The following is a 16,169-nucleotide window of genomic DNA, read 5'->3' on the forward strand; positions in this document are numbered from 1 at the left end:
CATCCCAGGTCTACCGGAGTCACCAGAGATGCCCCCCCTACTGATTTCCATTCTCACTACCAGCATCCTCCAGCTCCGCACCCCGACTCCTGATCACCATCCCCATTTCCCTCATTACCTCCTCTCCAACCCAATTCCCTCTCTTCTTTCACCTCTGGTAACTATTTTGTGTCCCCTTCTGAGTGAGATTCACACATACTCTCTTGGGCCCTCCTTATTGCCCAGTTTCTTTGGTCTGTGGATTGTAGAATGGTTATTCTGCACTTTATGGCTAATGTCTAATTATAACTGAATACATACCACACGGGTCTTTCATGGTGTCTTTCTTTTTGATAGCTGAATAATATTCCATTCTAAAGACACACTACATTTTCTTTATCCATTCTTCAGTTGAGGGACATCGATATTGTTTCCAGTTTCTTGCTATTATGAATAAAGCTGCTATCTCGGCTATTCTCCCGTAGAGGTTTGGTTGTCCTTTTCTCAGCTTCACATCTACATGCACATCTTCTGTTCATAGTAAGGTAATAAAAACAAACCCCACAATTTTAGGTGTGCTTACATTTTACGCATATGTAGGTCGGAAAGCCATACAACTACTTCCAGCCAGCACTTGGGTGTTTGCCACTGTGGACTGGAAACTGGCAGGTTTCCGGAGGAGGTGGCTGTTTGGTGACACACTGGAAACACACAAGTTGTCGTGGCGCCAATTCCCCCTAACCCCTCATCACAGCGATCTTCCCCTCCCGCAGCCAAGTTTTTCTGGTTCAGTTAACGAGGGCCCTTCAGTAGCCACGAAAAGCGGGTATAACGGACCTGGGACCTTGGTAGAGCACCCAGGACAGGAAAGAGAGCTCACGGAGCATGCGCAGGGCTGGAGGCGCGCGCATGCGCTCGGGCGGATGCCGGGGCTCGCCGGCTTCTCGCGGCGGCTGGGCGGCTGCGCGGGTCTGACGTGCCTGCCTGGCGAGCGGCGGCGGCGGCGGGACTCCGCGAGGGGAAGGAGCGCCGCCGAGGTGGCTGAGGTGGGGGGCCGGACCCGGAAGTGGGTGGGCGCGGGCGCGAGCGCGCGGGGATCGGAGCTGGGCGGCCCCGAGCCGGCGCGGGAGCCCGGGCTTCCCGGTAATGGGCCTGTGGGACGCTTGCCCCGGGCAGCCTGGGAGGGAAGGGTCACGGGCGAGCGCGGGTCCCCGCCAACCCCGGCCTGGGAAGGCTCGGCTTCCTGCAGTCGTCGCCCGTGCTGACCCCACTCTGCTCCCGTTCTGGGGCCGCCGTGCCTAGTGGATTTCGGAAGGTCTGTCGCTCAGGAGCCATGCCGCGCTCGCCCGGGGAAAGCATGCTAATGGAGACTTGCGTTTCGTGGCCGCGCTGGCCTTATTGTCAAGGTCCCAGCACCCAAATCGGGACTGCGGTCCGGGCCGGCCAGTCTGCCAGGTTTGCGGTCTCGGCGGGATGGTGCTCTCTGGGTTGTGTTCTCTCCACCTTCTTCGTGAATCAGGCCTGGAAGGTGTGCTGTGCCTTCACTTCACACTATTCTTTTGTTGGATTGTCTTTCCCAGCCCAGCTCTCCTGGTTCCCTGCCCTAAAAAAAAATCTTAGCTGGGAGTGAATGCACTGTCGACTTTGTAATCTAGTTACAATGTAGGAAAGACTAGTTGACAACACCTTTGGTTATTTAAGATGGCTATGCGGTGGAGCTCTTAACGTGATTCTCACTCTTTTTGCAGACCATGAAACGGTGGGGCACGCCCCTTCAGAAGCTGTTGTTCAAGACAATCTAGTTTTGTTTCATCAATCGCGTAAGTCACGTATGAAGTTTCTTGTTCAAAAATTGCCGCATTGCAATGAAGAAAAGGAGAAAGGTTACTTCAAATCTTGACGAGAAGATCCATCTAGGCTATCATAAAGACTCTTCGGAAGAAAATGCTGCTGTGGAGTGTGGCCAAGTGACCTATACTCAGGCTCCAGAAAGACCAACCCCCGAAGCTCCCCAGCGTTGCCAAGAACTTCCTCCCTCTCCAGATCAGAGAAAGCTTTTGAGTTCTTTGCAGTATAATAAGAATTTGCTGAAGTATTTGAACGATGATAGGCAGAAGCAACCGTCTTTCTGTGATTTACTTATCATAGTGGAAGGGAAAGAGTTTAGTGCGCATAAAGTGGTCGTTGCTGTCGGCAGTAGTTATTTTCATGCGTGTCTGAGCAAAAATCCAAGCACTGATGTTGTCACCCTGGATCACGTAACGCATTCGGTTTTTCAGCATTTGCTTGAGTTTCTCTACACATCGGAGTTTTTTGTGTACAAATACGAAATACCTCTTGTTTTAGAGGCTGCAAAATTTTTGGACATCATCGATGCGGTAAAGCTGCTGAATAATGAGAATGTTGCTGCGTTTCAGGCCGAACTGACTGAAAAGTCGTCACCAGAAGAAACACTAAATGAACTAACTGGAAGACTGTCGAGTAATCATCAGTGCAAATTTTGTAGTAGGCATTTCTGCTATAAAAAGTCCTTAGAGAATCATTTAGCCAAAACTCACAGGTCTCTGCTACTGGGGAAAAAACATGGGTTAAAAATGCTGGAGAGAAGTTTTTCTACCCGGAGGTCAAAGAGGAATCGGAAGTGTCCTGTTAAGTTTGAGGACACCAGTGAGGATGAACAGGAGAGTGGGGACGGGTCAGACAATTTGCATCAAGAAAGTTTTGAGAAGGAGAGGTCAGATAGAAATGATTCTGAGGACCCTGGCAGTGAATATAATGCCGAAGACGAAGAGCTGGAGGAGGAAGTGTCCGATGAAGACTCTGACACGGAGCAGAGTGACAAAGATAATGATGCAGAAGAGGAACCTGAGGCTGGCGACTCTGCCGGGAGCATCCACGAAGGGTTAGCTCCCGTCATCATTCAGAACAGCAATAAGAAAATCCTGCAGTGTCCCAAATGTGATAAGACATTTGACCGGATAGGTAAGGCTAACCTCTAGTCACTTAACCCTTGTGCCTCTCCCCCAACAGTGGTAATCACTACAAACTAAACTTTGAAAGGAACGTTTAAGAAGAGTTTTGAAGGGAACATGCTCTGATTTTCTGCACATAGTTTTCCTTGTTATCTTAAATTTGTTGTGAATCGGAAATAACTTGGTATTTACCCTTTTGTGTTTTCTTAATTTTCTCTTAACAGGGTACAGGTTCTGTGTTTGGGAGAAAGACTCCAGTCTTTCAGCAGTTATTCTATATAGCTTTGACTTATATACCTGTTTAATCTTAGCAGTGCTAGTAGTTTTGAGTTACATGTACATTGATTATGATACTGCTAAGTACATTCTGCACATAAAATGATTAAAACAACTTTATGTAATCTGACTTTATAAAAGAAATCATGCAGTTTGATATATGACTATCTTGTGCTTGGTTATGTATGGTATTTGCATAGGTTAAAATTTGTTTTATAAGATATTTGTAATCATTTCCTATCAAAGTAGGTATATACTGGCTGTACAGTGAAAAAAAGTTTTTGCTTTTGGATGTATTTTTAAGGGTACTTTTCAGAATCCAATTTAATGGTTATTAATAATTTTACTATTTCATACACAGAGAAATGAAACAACTTTTGAATAACTTAGTCAATGGGAAGAGTATATGTGCACAAGAAACTTGTCAATCCTGATAGTAAATGGTCACTAGCTCTATCAGTATGAGGATATATAGAGAGAGCAGCTTTTGGGGGCTGAGGTACCTGGGAACATTTAATCTTTCCTATACATATAAGACTTTGTACTCCCTGCTTATGGTATGTACAAACTTTAATTAGCCTGATTTGACTTGGAAATCAGTGAGCAAGGGTCAGTTCACTACAGGCATATAGCCAGCTTGGGAATGGCTTGGATGCTATCCAGAGGGGCTTACTTTTATCTAATGAAACTGCTGGGGATGGGGAGCTTAAAAAAAAGAGAATGACAGAGTTACAGCCAGATCATCTTGACTTCAGTGTGAAGACGGAGTTAGGTAAGGAAATGAGAAAGCCAAGGAGGCAAGAAGGAAGCAGAGGGGCAAAAGCCATGCTGCTTGGATTTGGAAGATGAATGGCGTTGGTAATGCACAGTGGGTGAGGGTAGCGCAGCGTTTGTGGCGAACATTGACAGAGCACCTGACCACAGCTAGGATGGAAAGAGTACATAGAAGATAAACTTGGAATGTGTTGTGTGCCTAATCTCAAAACCATTTAATAGCTGTTCTTATACCACCATGCTCATTCCTTTTTCAGGATTTTCCAGTTGTCCATCTTAGGTTTTTGATTATCATTTTGCTAGTCTAACTAAATTGAGGCTGGCTCAATCAATTAGTATGATCTGCATATTTTAGGTCATTAGCAGTTGCCTGTAAGCTCTTAACTAACTTGAACTAAGTTTAAAGGATGCTACCTGGGCTTACATTGGCTTGTATGGACCCATTGGTTTCTTTATCACCTCCTAACTTGGCTGCCATAAAGTATGTTTATGAGAGCAGGGGATGAGCACTGAGATAGATTCTGCTGGGACTATTAGCTGCACCATACATAACCCAGAGGTTTGATTCCATTACTTGGATCTTTTATTCTTTCTGGTGCTGCAAGTAGCACTCCTGATCTAGTTAGTCTCTCCATAGGCTCCCAGCTGTCCATTCCTCATCCAATTCTCATGTAAATATAAGTCCTTTGACCTTGCTGCCCCTTGTACCAAAAACCTACTGGGTAAAAAGCAAACTAGAGAGATGACAGATGGGGTAAGAGAGAAAATTTGGATAATTTATATTTTTTGTTTCCTGTAGAGAACTGAAATCTTTGGAGTAAATCAATCACAGCCTACTCTAGAGACAGAAGTTTTGTGTCCCCTCTACCTCTTTATTAAACATGAGTTCATTTAGTCTATTTAGATAGGGGCTCTGCTTGGTTCTTAGCTAATTGTAACACTGCTGTAATTCTCTACAACTAAATATTTTGTTTCTGTACTCTTTAGAGTATGCTATATGAATGGGTACAATATCAGAAATATCTGCAGGCTAATTTAGTGATACTTCACAAAAACTGAATATAAAATTTGAAAAATAATTTTTGCTGAGGCATATTGAGGGATAAACTTAGAAACACATCAAAATAAATTTATTCATGTGAAAACATCTTTGATTTACTACTTTGAGAAAGTTTATATTTAGATTTAGTTCAGAAAACTGCTATGTGCAGTTTTACTATAAGATGGTTTTTATTCTTTATATAGAGACTGATAAGTTTGAAGAGAGCATGCTGATTTTATATATTGTTATTGTAGCATCTATCACACAAAAGTGAAGACGTGAATATAGATTGTGAATAGTAGTTGTTTCTGCTGTGGGCTGTCCTCACACCCCTGCCAATTGCTTTAAACATGAGATTTATTGGGGGCTAACATTTTGCTTTTTTGTTTTTGTTTTTGTTTTTGCGTTAATCTCTGGAGACCTACTTGGATCTTCTGAGGCACGCTTTCCCTCAGGCGTGTCTGTTGTTCTTGTTCAGATTTTTAAATCCATGGATACAATAGGCTCTGTAGTATGGATGTGCATAAACCTTGAGTTTGTAATTTAAGTTTTTCATTTCTGTGATTCTTAATGTTAGAAGAATTTTTCTTGGTCTTTTGACATCATTCCATTTTTTCTTCGTTTATAAATTATTTACATTTTATTATAAAAAGCTTTCAAATTAGAAAAAAAATTCAATATACTACATTTCCATTTTTTTTAAATCATTAGGTTTGGGGATGGGGAAAAGAACTACAAATATGAAGAGCAGCAGTCTTAGATTGAGTCCCACATAAAAAGAAGTTGGGAATGGCTATGTGCGCCTGTAAGTCCAGAATTGAGAGATGGAGACAGGTGGAGTTCAAATACTGGCTGGCCAGCAGACTAGTTAACAGGCAGATTTACTGTTCAGTTAGAACCCAGTTTCAAGACAGCAAAGTGGAGAGCCTTGAAGAAGACACTCGGTGCTTTACTCAGGTCTTGGCATGTGTACACATGGGCAAGCACCCTCACATTCATGTATACACATGGGCAAGTGCCCTCACATTCTCTCCCTTTCTCTGTCTCTCTGTCTCTGTCTCTCTCTCTCACACTCACACGCGTGTGCACGTTCGTGCGTTCTGTTGTGTTTGCCTACTTTGAGCTATTTAAGTTTACATTTTTTTATTAATCTTTTTAATGGTCTAAGAAGGTAAATAGTCATTTCTTAAATAGTCAATTATAAATTTAAGTTTAACTGTTCCTATTTAATGATTTTAATATTCAAAACATATCTTAATTTTTATTTCAAAATTGAAAAAGTCTTGATTTTCATGTAATAAAAATGCTACTAATTACTGGTATAAGATCTTCACAGCTGTAGTAATGTTTATAGAAAGTAAACAGCTGCTGCATGTTTTTTTCTTACACCTCATATTTTTAGGTTTCTCTTTGTTTTACATTTGGGACCAAAAAATTAGATTTATGCATTTGGAAGTTGATAAATTACTTTCTAATACTGTACTAAAGAGACTAATAATAATAATGGCTGGCATTTATTAGTGTTTATTAGGTACTAGACTTTTAAATATCATGTATATATGAATTATGTTTATTAGATACAGTTCCGTAAAGTGCTACTTAGTCAGGTACTGAGAGCCTAATTTTTAGCTTAACTAGGGCATAGGTAACTGAGGAGGTGGCCAAGTTCTAACTGTGCTTTCTGGATACATGTATGTACAAGAGGATAAAGATCATTCTGGAGAAAATTCATACATATATTTTGTTTGGATAAGGTAGATTTGAAGCAGAGAAGTCATTTATTCTAGGCCATACATTTTGCTATCTAAGGTGATCACCTGTGGTCATCTGTACTGCTTTTGCCTCTAGTGATGTAAAGAATTTTATGCTAAATAAGAATGTAAATAAGTTAAGGCGATCTATTTGTTTCTTTTTTGCTGTCCTTTTTTAAAATATATTTTATTTATTTTTTTTTATTTGGTATTTTCTTCATTTACATTTCCAAAGCTACCCCAAAAGTCCCCCAAAATGTTCTTGTTGAGCAGTCTGTGTTAAAATTTCTTAGTCAGTTCTACTAGAAATGCCTGTATGCTAGGGTCTGTGTAGATGAAGATCTAAGGCATGCGTGTCACATGTGGAACATGGGACTCTGGGTACCTTTTATACCTTTCATCTTTTCTTACTTGCTCAGATTTTACCTGTACGTGTTGGATTTAGCATTTCATATAGTTATACTTCATTTATTTCTGTTTCTTAAGGAGTTTTTATATAAATAGGTCATACTATTAATTATTTGTTAATTATTTTCAGTTTGTACCATTCTTTCTAGAATACCTTTTGTGAAAAAAAAAAAGTAAACATTGTTTAGGATCTACCAATCCTAAACACCAAGTTTGTGGATCTTCATAGGAAGAGTAATTGTGGATATAATCAGCGTGAAATGATAAGTAGATATATGGTAAAAGTTAGTTTTACATTTGAAAGTACATTGAAAATTAAAATTTTGTCAGTTTTTTCAGAAAAATTTCAGCCATTAAGATTTTAGAAATACCTGAATGAGTACTTTTTTTTTTTTTTTTTTAACAACTTAAGCATTTGAGGGAAAGTATACTTTAAGCATTAAGCTCAAAGCGCTGAGTCTTTGAGGTTCGTTCAGTTAGAAATTTAGGTAAGTAGTTTTCTCTTTAGCGGGATCCCTATGTGAATTTGGGTATATATAGTAAGGTTATTAAATGGTGCCTTTTCATTGCAATGTGATGTTTCCGTCAAAGCAGAACAGATACGTTGAACTCAATTTTCTTCTCTATTGTAGGGAAATATGAGAGCCACACCCGTGTGCACACAGGTGAGAAGCCTTTTGAGTGTGATATTTGTCACCAGCGTTATTCGACAAAGTCTAACTTAACTGTTCACAGAAAGAAGCACAGTAACGAAGTAGAGTTTCATAAGAAGGAGCACAAGTGCCCTTACTGTAACAAGCTGCACGCAAGCAAGAAGACACTAGCCAAGCACGTCAAGAGGCAAGTATCCTGCTTCTGGAGTCCATGTCATTGTGCCTTCCGGTGTAAACACAAGTAACAAATGACCAAACAAGAGCAAATGGCAGTTTGTTCATATTTTTTCTCACTGTTGATGAGGCCCTTCGGCAGTGCAACAAGTATATGGCTGATAATGTAAAGTTTAAGATGCACTGTGATTATCCTTTTTTTTTTTTAAGATTTTTATTTATTATTATTATTCATTAGTACACTGTAGCTGTCTTCAGATGCACCAGAAGAGGGTGTCAGATCTCATTATGGGTAGTTGTGAGCCACCATGTGGTTGCTGGGATTTGAACTCAGGACCTTCGGAAGAGCAGTCAATGCTCTTAACTGCTGAGCCATCTTGCCAGCCTGATTATCCTTTTTTTAAAAAACAAGTTTTGACAAGTATGCCTTCAGAAATTCATGGCTTTAAAAAAATTTTTTTTCATTTTCACTTTTAGTGCAGAAAAGTTTGTGACTATTTAATACAATGTTAAATACCAACTCTAAAAATTACCTGAAAACATGTAGATTTTGCTTAAGAGTATAATTAATATACTTTTCTTAATTTCTGTGTAACTTAGATATATGTATAAAATTATTAAAACGATGGGACTATAGCCTTGCTCCATGTACCTGCAAACACAGATACAAGAAGAGTCAGTGTCTGAGGTGGGTGAGTTGCAGATGTTGTAATCCAGCACACGTGAGCCTGAGGAAGGCGGATCTCTGGAAGCTTATGTACAAAACTAAAAGCAAGCAAATCATACCTAGTTCTTTGTGTTTTGAAGCAGAAGTTTGGTTTGTAGACCAGGCTAGCCACTAATTCTAGATCCTCCAGTCTCTGCTTCCTGAGTGTGAGCTTGTGTTCCACACTGGGATAATGTCTGATCTTGAAATTACTGTTGACAGATTCATATGGACTTTAGACTTATTTAACATATTTTCTCAATATTATATTTCTTTTATAGATTTCATCCTGAAAATGCACAAGAATTTATTTCCATTAAGAAGACTAAGAGTGAAAGTTGGAAATGTGATGTAAGAATTTGAAATTTTTATTAGAAAATCAAAGTAATTGGGTTTTAAAATAATGGAACTTCTCTCACTTTTAGACTCTATTAAATAGAGTTCATTGATTTTTTTTTTTTTTTTTTTTAATTTAGCCTGTAATGTGATAGTTTTCTTAGACTTCAGAAGTGAAGATTCTATTTTGGTTGGCAGTTTTCCCTGATCTGTCCCTGGCATACAATTAGCAAAATTACTATGCTTTGTATTTATAATTATGCATGACAATCTCTAACATTTCTGTGGCAGAATATAAAGTATTAAAGTTAACTTTCCATTCCTGGTTGTCTGTTGCTGTATAATAAACCATGTTGAAAAGGCTCTTTAAACTGCTATTTTCCTGTTTTTCATCTTTTTGTGTGTTTGGAATCTAAAGTAGGGTCAAGGCTTCGCTGGGTATTTCTTTGGTTCTGTGTGGTGTCAGTCAAAGGAACTCAGTTGTTATAAATTACTGGATGATCTTGTCTGCTTTTAAGGCGCTCTCACAGTGACTCATAGGGCTGCCAACTTGGTGATGCCCGATTATTTAGTTGCATATAGTTTAGTATTTAATAATACTGCTTGTTATTTATGTTTTATTCTAAAGACAAACTTGCATATGCAGCACACTTTTAGAATCATTACTGGTTCTGATTGTGGCTTCAAGAAATTGAAGTTAATTTCTTTGATTCTACACAACATAATACCTTCACCTTATGAGGTTTTATCGTCCTCAACTCTAAAAATGATGATATTGCTATAGTTACGAGTGCTCTGTAGGGTTTTTTTGAGCATTAAATAAAATAATCTTGGAATTGTGCCTGGTTGGTACTGCTACCTGTTGCTATAAGAGCCTCATTCTTTTTAAGTCCCTGCCATACATCACATTTTTATATACCATCTTTTCTTATTTCTGAAAACTTGAAGATAAACATTGAGGGATTTTCTGTGATTTAATTACAATCGTAGTTAAATATTATGATAATAACAGTAAGTATTCTTTTATTTCTGATGTCAATTCCTGAAGTAAAATTTGGCTTTATTTTGTGGATTAAAAAATTGATATTCAGGGGCTAGAGAGGTGGCTCAGCGGTTCAGAGAGCACTGGCTACTCTTGCAAAGGACACGGATTTTGTTGCCACCTGCATGATATCTCACAATCATCCATAAACCAGTTCCATGGGATCCACTGCCCTCACCTCCATGGGCACCAGGCATGCATGTGGTGCACATACGTATATGCATGCAAAACACATGTATAAAGTAAATCTTTTTTTTTTTTTTTTGAAAAGAAATTGCTATAGAGACTTAGGATACTAAGAGTATTTTACAGCCATGTTAATTCATCTGTCTTTAGGGTTAATTTAACATAATTTGAACCTCTAATTCTCCCAGTATTTCTTGTTTTCCCACTTTCATAGCACAGTTAGAAAATTGATTATCTTTTGGTAAGTTTTGTGTTGGAAGATATTTCTCTTGAACTTAAATGTTTTATCCTTGTTATGAGCTTTGTATTTTAATAAAGGCTTAAATTAAGGTAGTTACATTTTATATACACTTTCATTTAGATTTGTAAGAAATCTTTTACTCGAAGACCACACTTGGAAGAACACATGATTCTGCATTCACAAGATAAACCCTTTAAATGTACCTATTGTGAAGAACATTTCAAATCCCGGTTTGCACGGTTAAAGCATCAAGAGAAGTTCCATCTGGGTAAGTTATACTTTTGTAAAGTAGTCATCTACTTACTGATTATCTGACTCTTGAAGAGCTCACTACTATTAAACTATACTTCTTCCTCTTAAACATCTTTATTGTTTGGAGAGAGAAAAGAGAAATATAAAATGAGTAATTACAATCTCAAAAATATGTCTTTTGTTCAAAAATAGTTTTAGGTTCACGGCAAAATTAAAAAAGTGCAGATAGCTCTTATACAGGCAGCCTCTACAGACATAGCACCATCCCTCATCAGCATTTCCCAACACATGGTTACCAGCCTGTGTGCAAACATAGCATCATCCCTCATCAGCATCCCCACATGGTTACCAGCTTCTGTGTGCATATATAGCATCATCCCTCATCAGCATCCTCACCACATGGTTATCACCCTTTGTACATGCATAGCATCATCACTTATCAGCATCTCCACCACATGGTGCATTTTAAAAAATGATGAACTTCCAAGTTTTGGTGATTAGTTGTAAAATGGCTGTAATTATCTGTTTGCAAGTTTTGTTGATAAAAACCTAAAAACTTAAAGAAAACTTCTATTGGATTGTTAGAATGTATACAGTTTGTCTTGTAATTGTCATCTAAAATGGTTGTACCGTTTTGAATTCTCACCAGCAAGGATTAGAACTTCATTACTATAGTATTTAACATTTAGTGTTATCAGAACTCTGTATTTAAGCTACAATAATAATTGCTTGCTATATCATTGCTTTTATTTGCATTTTTCTGCAAACATTGTGTGGAACATCTTTTCATGTGTTTGTAATTTGTCCTTGGTGCTCTGTTAAGTCTATATGCCTTTTGTTTAGTGGATTTATTTTTATTTTTTATTGTTGTTTTGGGAATATTTTTTGAAAAGTACTTAGATATTTGTGTGTTTCACATATTCTTGAGTATGCTTAACTGGTCATATTGAGACAACTTGTAGGACTTGGTCTCTCTTTCCACCATGCGGGTCCCAAGGACGGAACTGAGGTTAAGGGATTTAGTGGCAAACACCTTTCCCTACTGAGCCATCTCTCTGGCTTGATCATTCTTTTAATTTTTTAAAGATTTATTTTTATTATTTTAATTATGTTTGTGTGTATGTGTTTTTGTACACATGTTTGTTCTTGCTGTGTGTGTCCAAGTTGGCCACAGACAGGGGAGTATTGCATATCTTGAAGCTGGAGCTGTAGCTAAGTGGTTATAAATTATCCAGCATGCATAAAGAGTTATCAGACGTTAGTTCTAGGAGTATTTGGGGCATATTTGATTTTTGTGATTATAATATAGAAGGCACTTAGTTGCTAGAAGGTACAGTTCATGTGTGTTCTTTTTTAAGCTTAACTTTTTCCAAGTGGTTTTTTTTTTTTTTTTTTTTTTTTGACTAAGTTCAATCTTAGCAATTCTAAAAAGCCATCATAGAAACAACTATTAAATTTAATATAAGTTCTAGCTGGAGACACAATGATTATGTGTTACATGTGAGAAAATTAATTTTATACTTTATTCTAGGAATGACTGTGTATGTGCTTGTACATTTGTGGTTGTATGTGGTGTATGCACATGTGTATTTGCAGGTGCCACTCATTTTGTGCATGCAAAAGCCAGAGGAAGGTGCTGTATGGCCTGTATTATTATTACTCCACCATATTCCCTGTAGACAGTGGCTTTCATTGAGCCTGGACCTAGGCTGATCAGCAGTAAGCGCTAGCCTGTCTTGTCTTTGCTTGCCCTGTAACATTGGAGTTGCAGATGTGCTGTTCATGCCTATCTTTTGACCTGGGTTCTGGTGAGTTGACTAATGGTCTTCATTCCTACTCAGGAAATGTTCTTATTCATTGAGCCATTTCCCCAGCCCAGCACCTGCTTGTTATTGGACAACTAGTAGCCTCATTTCTTTTTGATTTGAAAACTATAGTTGATTTTTTTTTTCTTTTTTGTTAAAAGTGATCTGGCAAAGAGATTTTTTGATTCTACCTCCATTTCTGTTTCTTATTTTCTATACCAACTTGAATTTAGTAATCCCTATTTGAAAAATATCAGATATAAAGTTCTAAGTTATAAAGTTAGGCCACTATGTATTCTTAGAGCGTAAAAGTTTTAAAGTAACCTGCATGATTCTTTTCTATCAGCGTATGCTGAACTGACTATTAGAGCTTTTGAACAGGATGTTTCTAAAAGTAATTGTTACTGCTGTTGTTAACATGACTTACTTTTCTGTTATACCTAGTCTATTTTATGTAGTCTCGATAAGGAAAATGTACAGAAACAGTAGACAGTGAAGTTTAATTGATGTGCTAAAGTTTTAGTTATAAAGAGAACCGAAAAATACTCTAGGAAAAGACAACATTCAAAGTAGTAAACATTTATCAAACAGCTGCTGCCTATGTAACAAATTTGCCTTAAGTGTCTAGGGAGATTATGGCTCCTGATTAAAGCACAGAGCAGCACATAGTCAAGCAGGTCAGTACATCATATGTCTCTGCTCACACATGCTTAGGTACTGTGAGGTGACATGTACTAGGAAGAACTTACGGGTATGGTGTCACGTAAAGAGTAAGACTTCATAGTGAAGTGGTTTTCACTGTCTTTCTCAGCCACCTACTATAGAATCTAAAGAATATTCAAACTTGTACGTTTCACATATCTCAAAGAACGTTAGTAAATGTTGCTGTATGGATTAAACAAGATTGTATTAGTCAGGGTTCTGACTCTGTATCATCTATCTAACTATAGCTGTTTGTCTATCTATAGGTGTGTGTGTGTGTGTGTAAAGGAGATTTATTAGAATGACTTGAGGACTATATTCAAGCTAATTCCACAGTTGCTAGCTATGAATGGAAAATTCAAGAATCCAGATTCCATGAAGCTGGATGTCTCAGCTGGTCTTGTTTGTTTGTTTTACAAGATAGGGTTTCTGTGTGTAACCCTGCCTGTCCTGGAACTCTCTCTGTAGACCAGGCTAGCTCACACTTAGAGGTCTGCCTGTCTCTGCCTCCTAAGTGCTGGGATTAAAGGCGTGAGCCACCACTGCTTGGCTTCCACTGGTCTTCTTTAGTTGCTGGAATCCTGAAGAAATAGGCTCTAATGCCAGTGAAGAAATGTAAGGTGAGAGCAAGCAGGCAAAGAGCAAAAGCTTCCTCCTTCCATTTCCTAATGCAGGCTTCTAGCAGGTCTGATGCAGATTCAAGGCTTCCTACTTCACATGAAGCACACATCTCTCTCAATTGTGCCCTCCGTTTTTGGATTTTAGTTAAGTCCAGATGTAGTCAAGTTGACAACCAAAACAGTCATCACAAAGGTTATTTGTAATTGGTGTTGAGTTTGTATTCTCTTTCTCTGGATATGTGTTATTTCCAGTACTATAGTTATTATTTTCAAGAACTCTTGAGAAATCTATTTTTGAAATAAAATAATGGGTTTATATTTTTTCATTATATTTAAGAAAAAGATTAAACATAGGCTTAGGTATTTCTTCTTCTCTTTTCTTTTTTTTTCCCCCTTAAATAGTGATGCTAATGAATGGTGGCTGGTGATGTGGTTCAGTACGAGAGCAGATACATGGCCTGGGAAGGCACCTGATTCATCCATAGTCCCATAAAGATCATGAATAGACAACAAAGGAAATGTTTAATGACATGTAGTAGGCCAGCTTTCACCCTCACCTCTACACGTCCATTGCTGTGAACAGTTGTAAGCTTCAGATGAGTGATTCCTGAGAGTCAGAGCACCTGCAATGATGGCTGAAGCAGCGTGTCCCTTGACCTCTGGCTCCAGAGTACTTGCTTTTGTGGGTCTTGTCTACTTGTCCTATGCAGTGACGCTGCTAGTGATGAAGAGTTCCAGTTGTATTCAAAACTACATGTATGCTTTTCTGTTAGGACTGTCTGTCCTGTTGAGGGAGTGTACAGCTAAGGGAGAGGGTTTTTTGGGTTTTGTTTTTTTTTTTAAGCCTTACTTATTTATTTTATGTGAGCACATTGTCCTTCCCTTCAGACACAGCAGAGGAGAGGATCAGATCTCTTTACAGATGGTTGTGAGCCACCACGTGGTTGCTGGGAATCGAACTCAGGACCTCTGGAAGAGAAACTGGTATTCTTAATTGCTGAGCCATCTCGCCAGCCCACAGGAGAGCTCTTCATATGTGTGTTTATAAATGTGAGATAAGTCAGATAATCTAACAAGAAGTTCAAATCCTGTATATGGAGTTTTTTTGAAGTTCTACTTGATGGTAAGCTTCTAGCTTACCGTCAAATAAAGAGTTGAGATAAGCTGCTTACATGCAAAACTGAGGATCCAATATGAGGGGAAAGTGTTTTTGCAGAACACTAACAGGTAACACATATGTAACACAAAGGCAGATGCTCTGTTTCTTCCTCACCCTGGGGGACAACAACTGAAAAGAGTCAACAGGCTCCAAGCCGATGGTTAATGCTTCGCCTCACTCGTGCTTGCCTATAGGCTCACCTTGGCAGTACATCTATCTCATGGCTTTATTTTCAACCGTCCAGATACTGCCCTTGCTTTCCCGACCTTTTCATCCCTCAGTGCAGGAGGCTGGAGGTCTCATAGTACTTAGAATGAGTCAATAAATATTTGTTGACTGGGTTAATGAGTAATACATTCAAATTCCAAGGTCAAAGAAATGTACATTTTAAATAATATGTTTAGCATACTTACTCGTAATAAAGCTTTTGAAATCTTATTTCATTTTGAATATAGAAATGTCTTGTGTCCATGGACCAGATTTGCTTTAAGTCGGTTCTGAATCCATGTTCAAATTCTCAATCTTGTCCTTGTACTTTTATGATTAATTCATTGTAATTCCTACTTCAGTTTATTTTTGCAGATTCTGAACTACCATCCTTCAAACAGTTCCCTTAAGCTGTGTCTGCCACTCGCCTTTCACCGTGTTTTTGTTTTAGCTTCATAGTCTGTAGAACTTACTGTCTCCAGTTACTTTGTTAGTAAATCGTAGAATTCAGAACCAGGTCATTGTGTCCTAGTGAGTCACTGTGACACTTGTGAGTTTAGTTTTGTAAGAATGGGCAGAGGTGTGTCACATTGTTTTCTTAGTGTTGCTGACAAATTGTTCTGTGTGAACAGCAGGTTATTTCCAAATCATGAAGTGTTTATTTTTTAATTTTTTCAAAAGTCCTGATTGCTGCTTTATATAGAAATTGTGCATATAGTATTTTCTATTTTGATTCAGTCTAGTTTGAAACTAGAAATTGCCCATTTCAGTTAATGAACACATTAGAGTATTCAAAACTTGAATTTTTTCTTTTGGTAAAACCTTGTACTTGGGTCTAGAAATACCTTTCAGGAATAAACAACCTAGAAGGGAAGAGAATATAA

General features: G+C 38.4%; 1 protein-coding gene across 5 annotated transcripts in view; it reads left to right on the forward strand.

Moving 5' to 3' along the window:
• The first annotated feature begins 938 nt into the window (after positions 1-938).
• Zbtb41 (zinc finger and BTB domain containing 41) overlaps positions 939-16,169 on the forward strand; it is a 30,085-nt gene continuing 14,854 nt past the window's right edge. The window contains exons 1-5 of one of the 5 annotated variants that reach the window (XM_021161265.2): positions 939-1,025; positions 1,728-2,961; positions 7,835-8,042; positions 9,017-9,086; positions 10,661-10,808. In XM_021161265.2, coding sequence (XP_021016924.1) covers positions 1,845-2,961; positions 7,835-8,042; positions 9,017-9,086; positions 10,661-10,808 — 1,543 coding nt within the window. In that variant the 5' untranslated portion in view covers positions 939-1,025; positions 1,728-1,844. Of the gene's footprint in view, positions 1,026-1,060; positions 1,123-1,146; positions 1,295-1,412; positions 1,435-1,727; positions 2,962-7,834; positions 8,043-9,016; positions 9,087-10,660; positions 10,809-16,169 lie in introns of those variants that run through there. The other 4 variants (XM_029478178.1, XM_029478174.1, XM_029478182.1 and 1 more) reach the window with 4 other exon arrangements.

Source organism: Mus caroli, chromosome 1 (assembly GCF_900094665.2).
Source record: "Mus caroli chromosome 1, CAROLI_EIJ_v1.1, whole genome shotgun sequence".
In the NCBI taxonomy this organism is placed as follows: domain Eukaryota; kingdom Metazoa; phylum Chordata; class Mammalia; order Rodentia; family Muridae; genus Mus; species Mus caroli.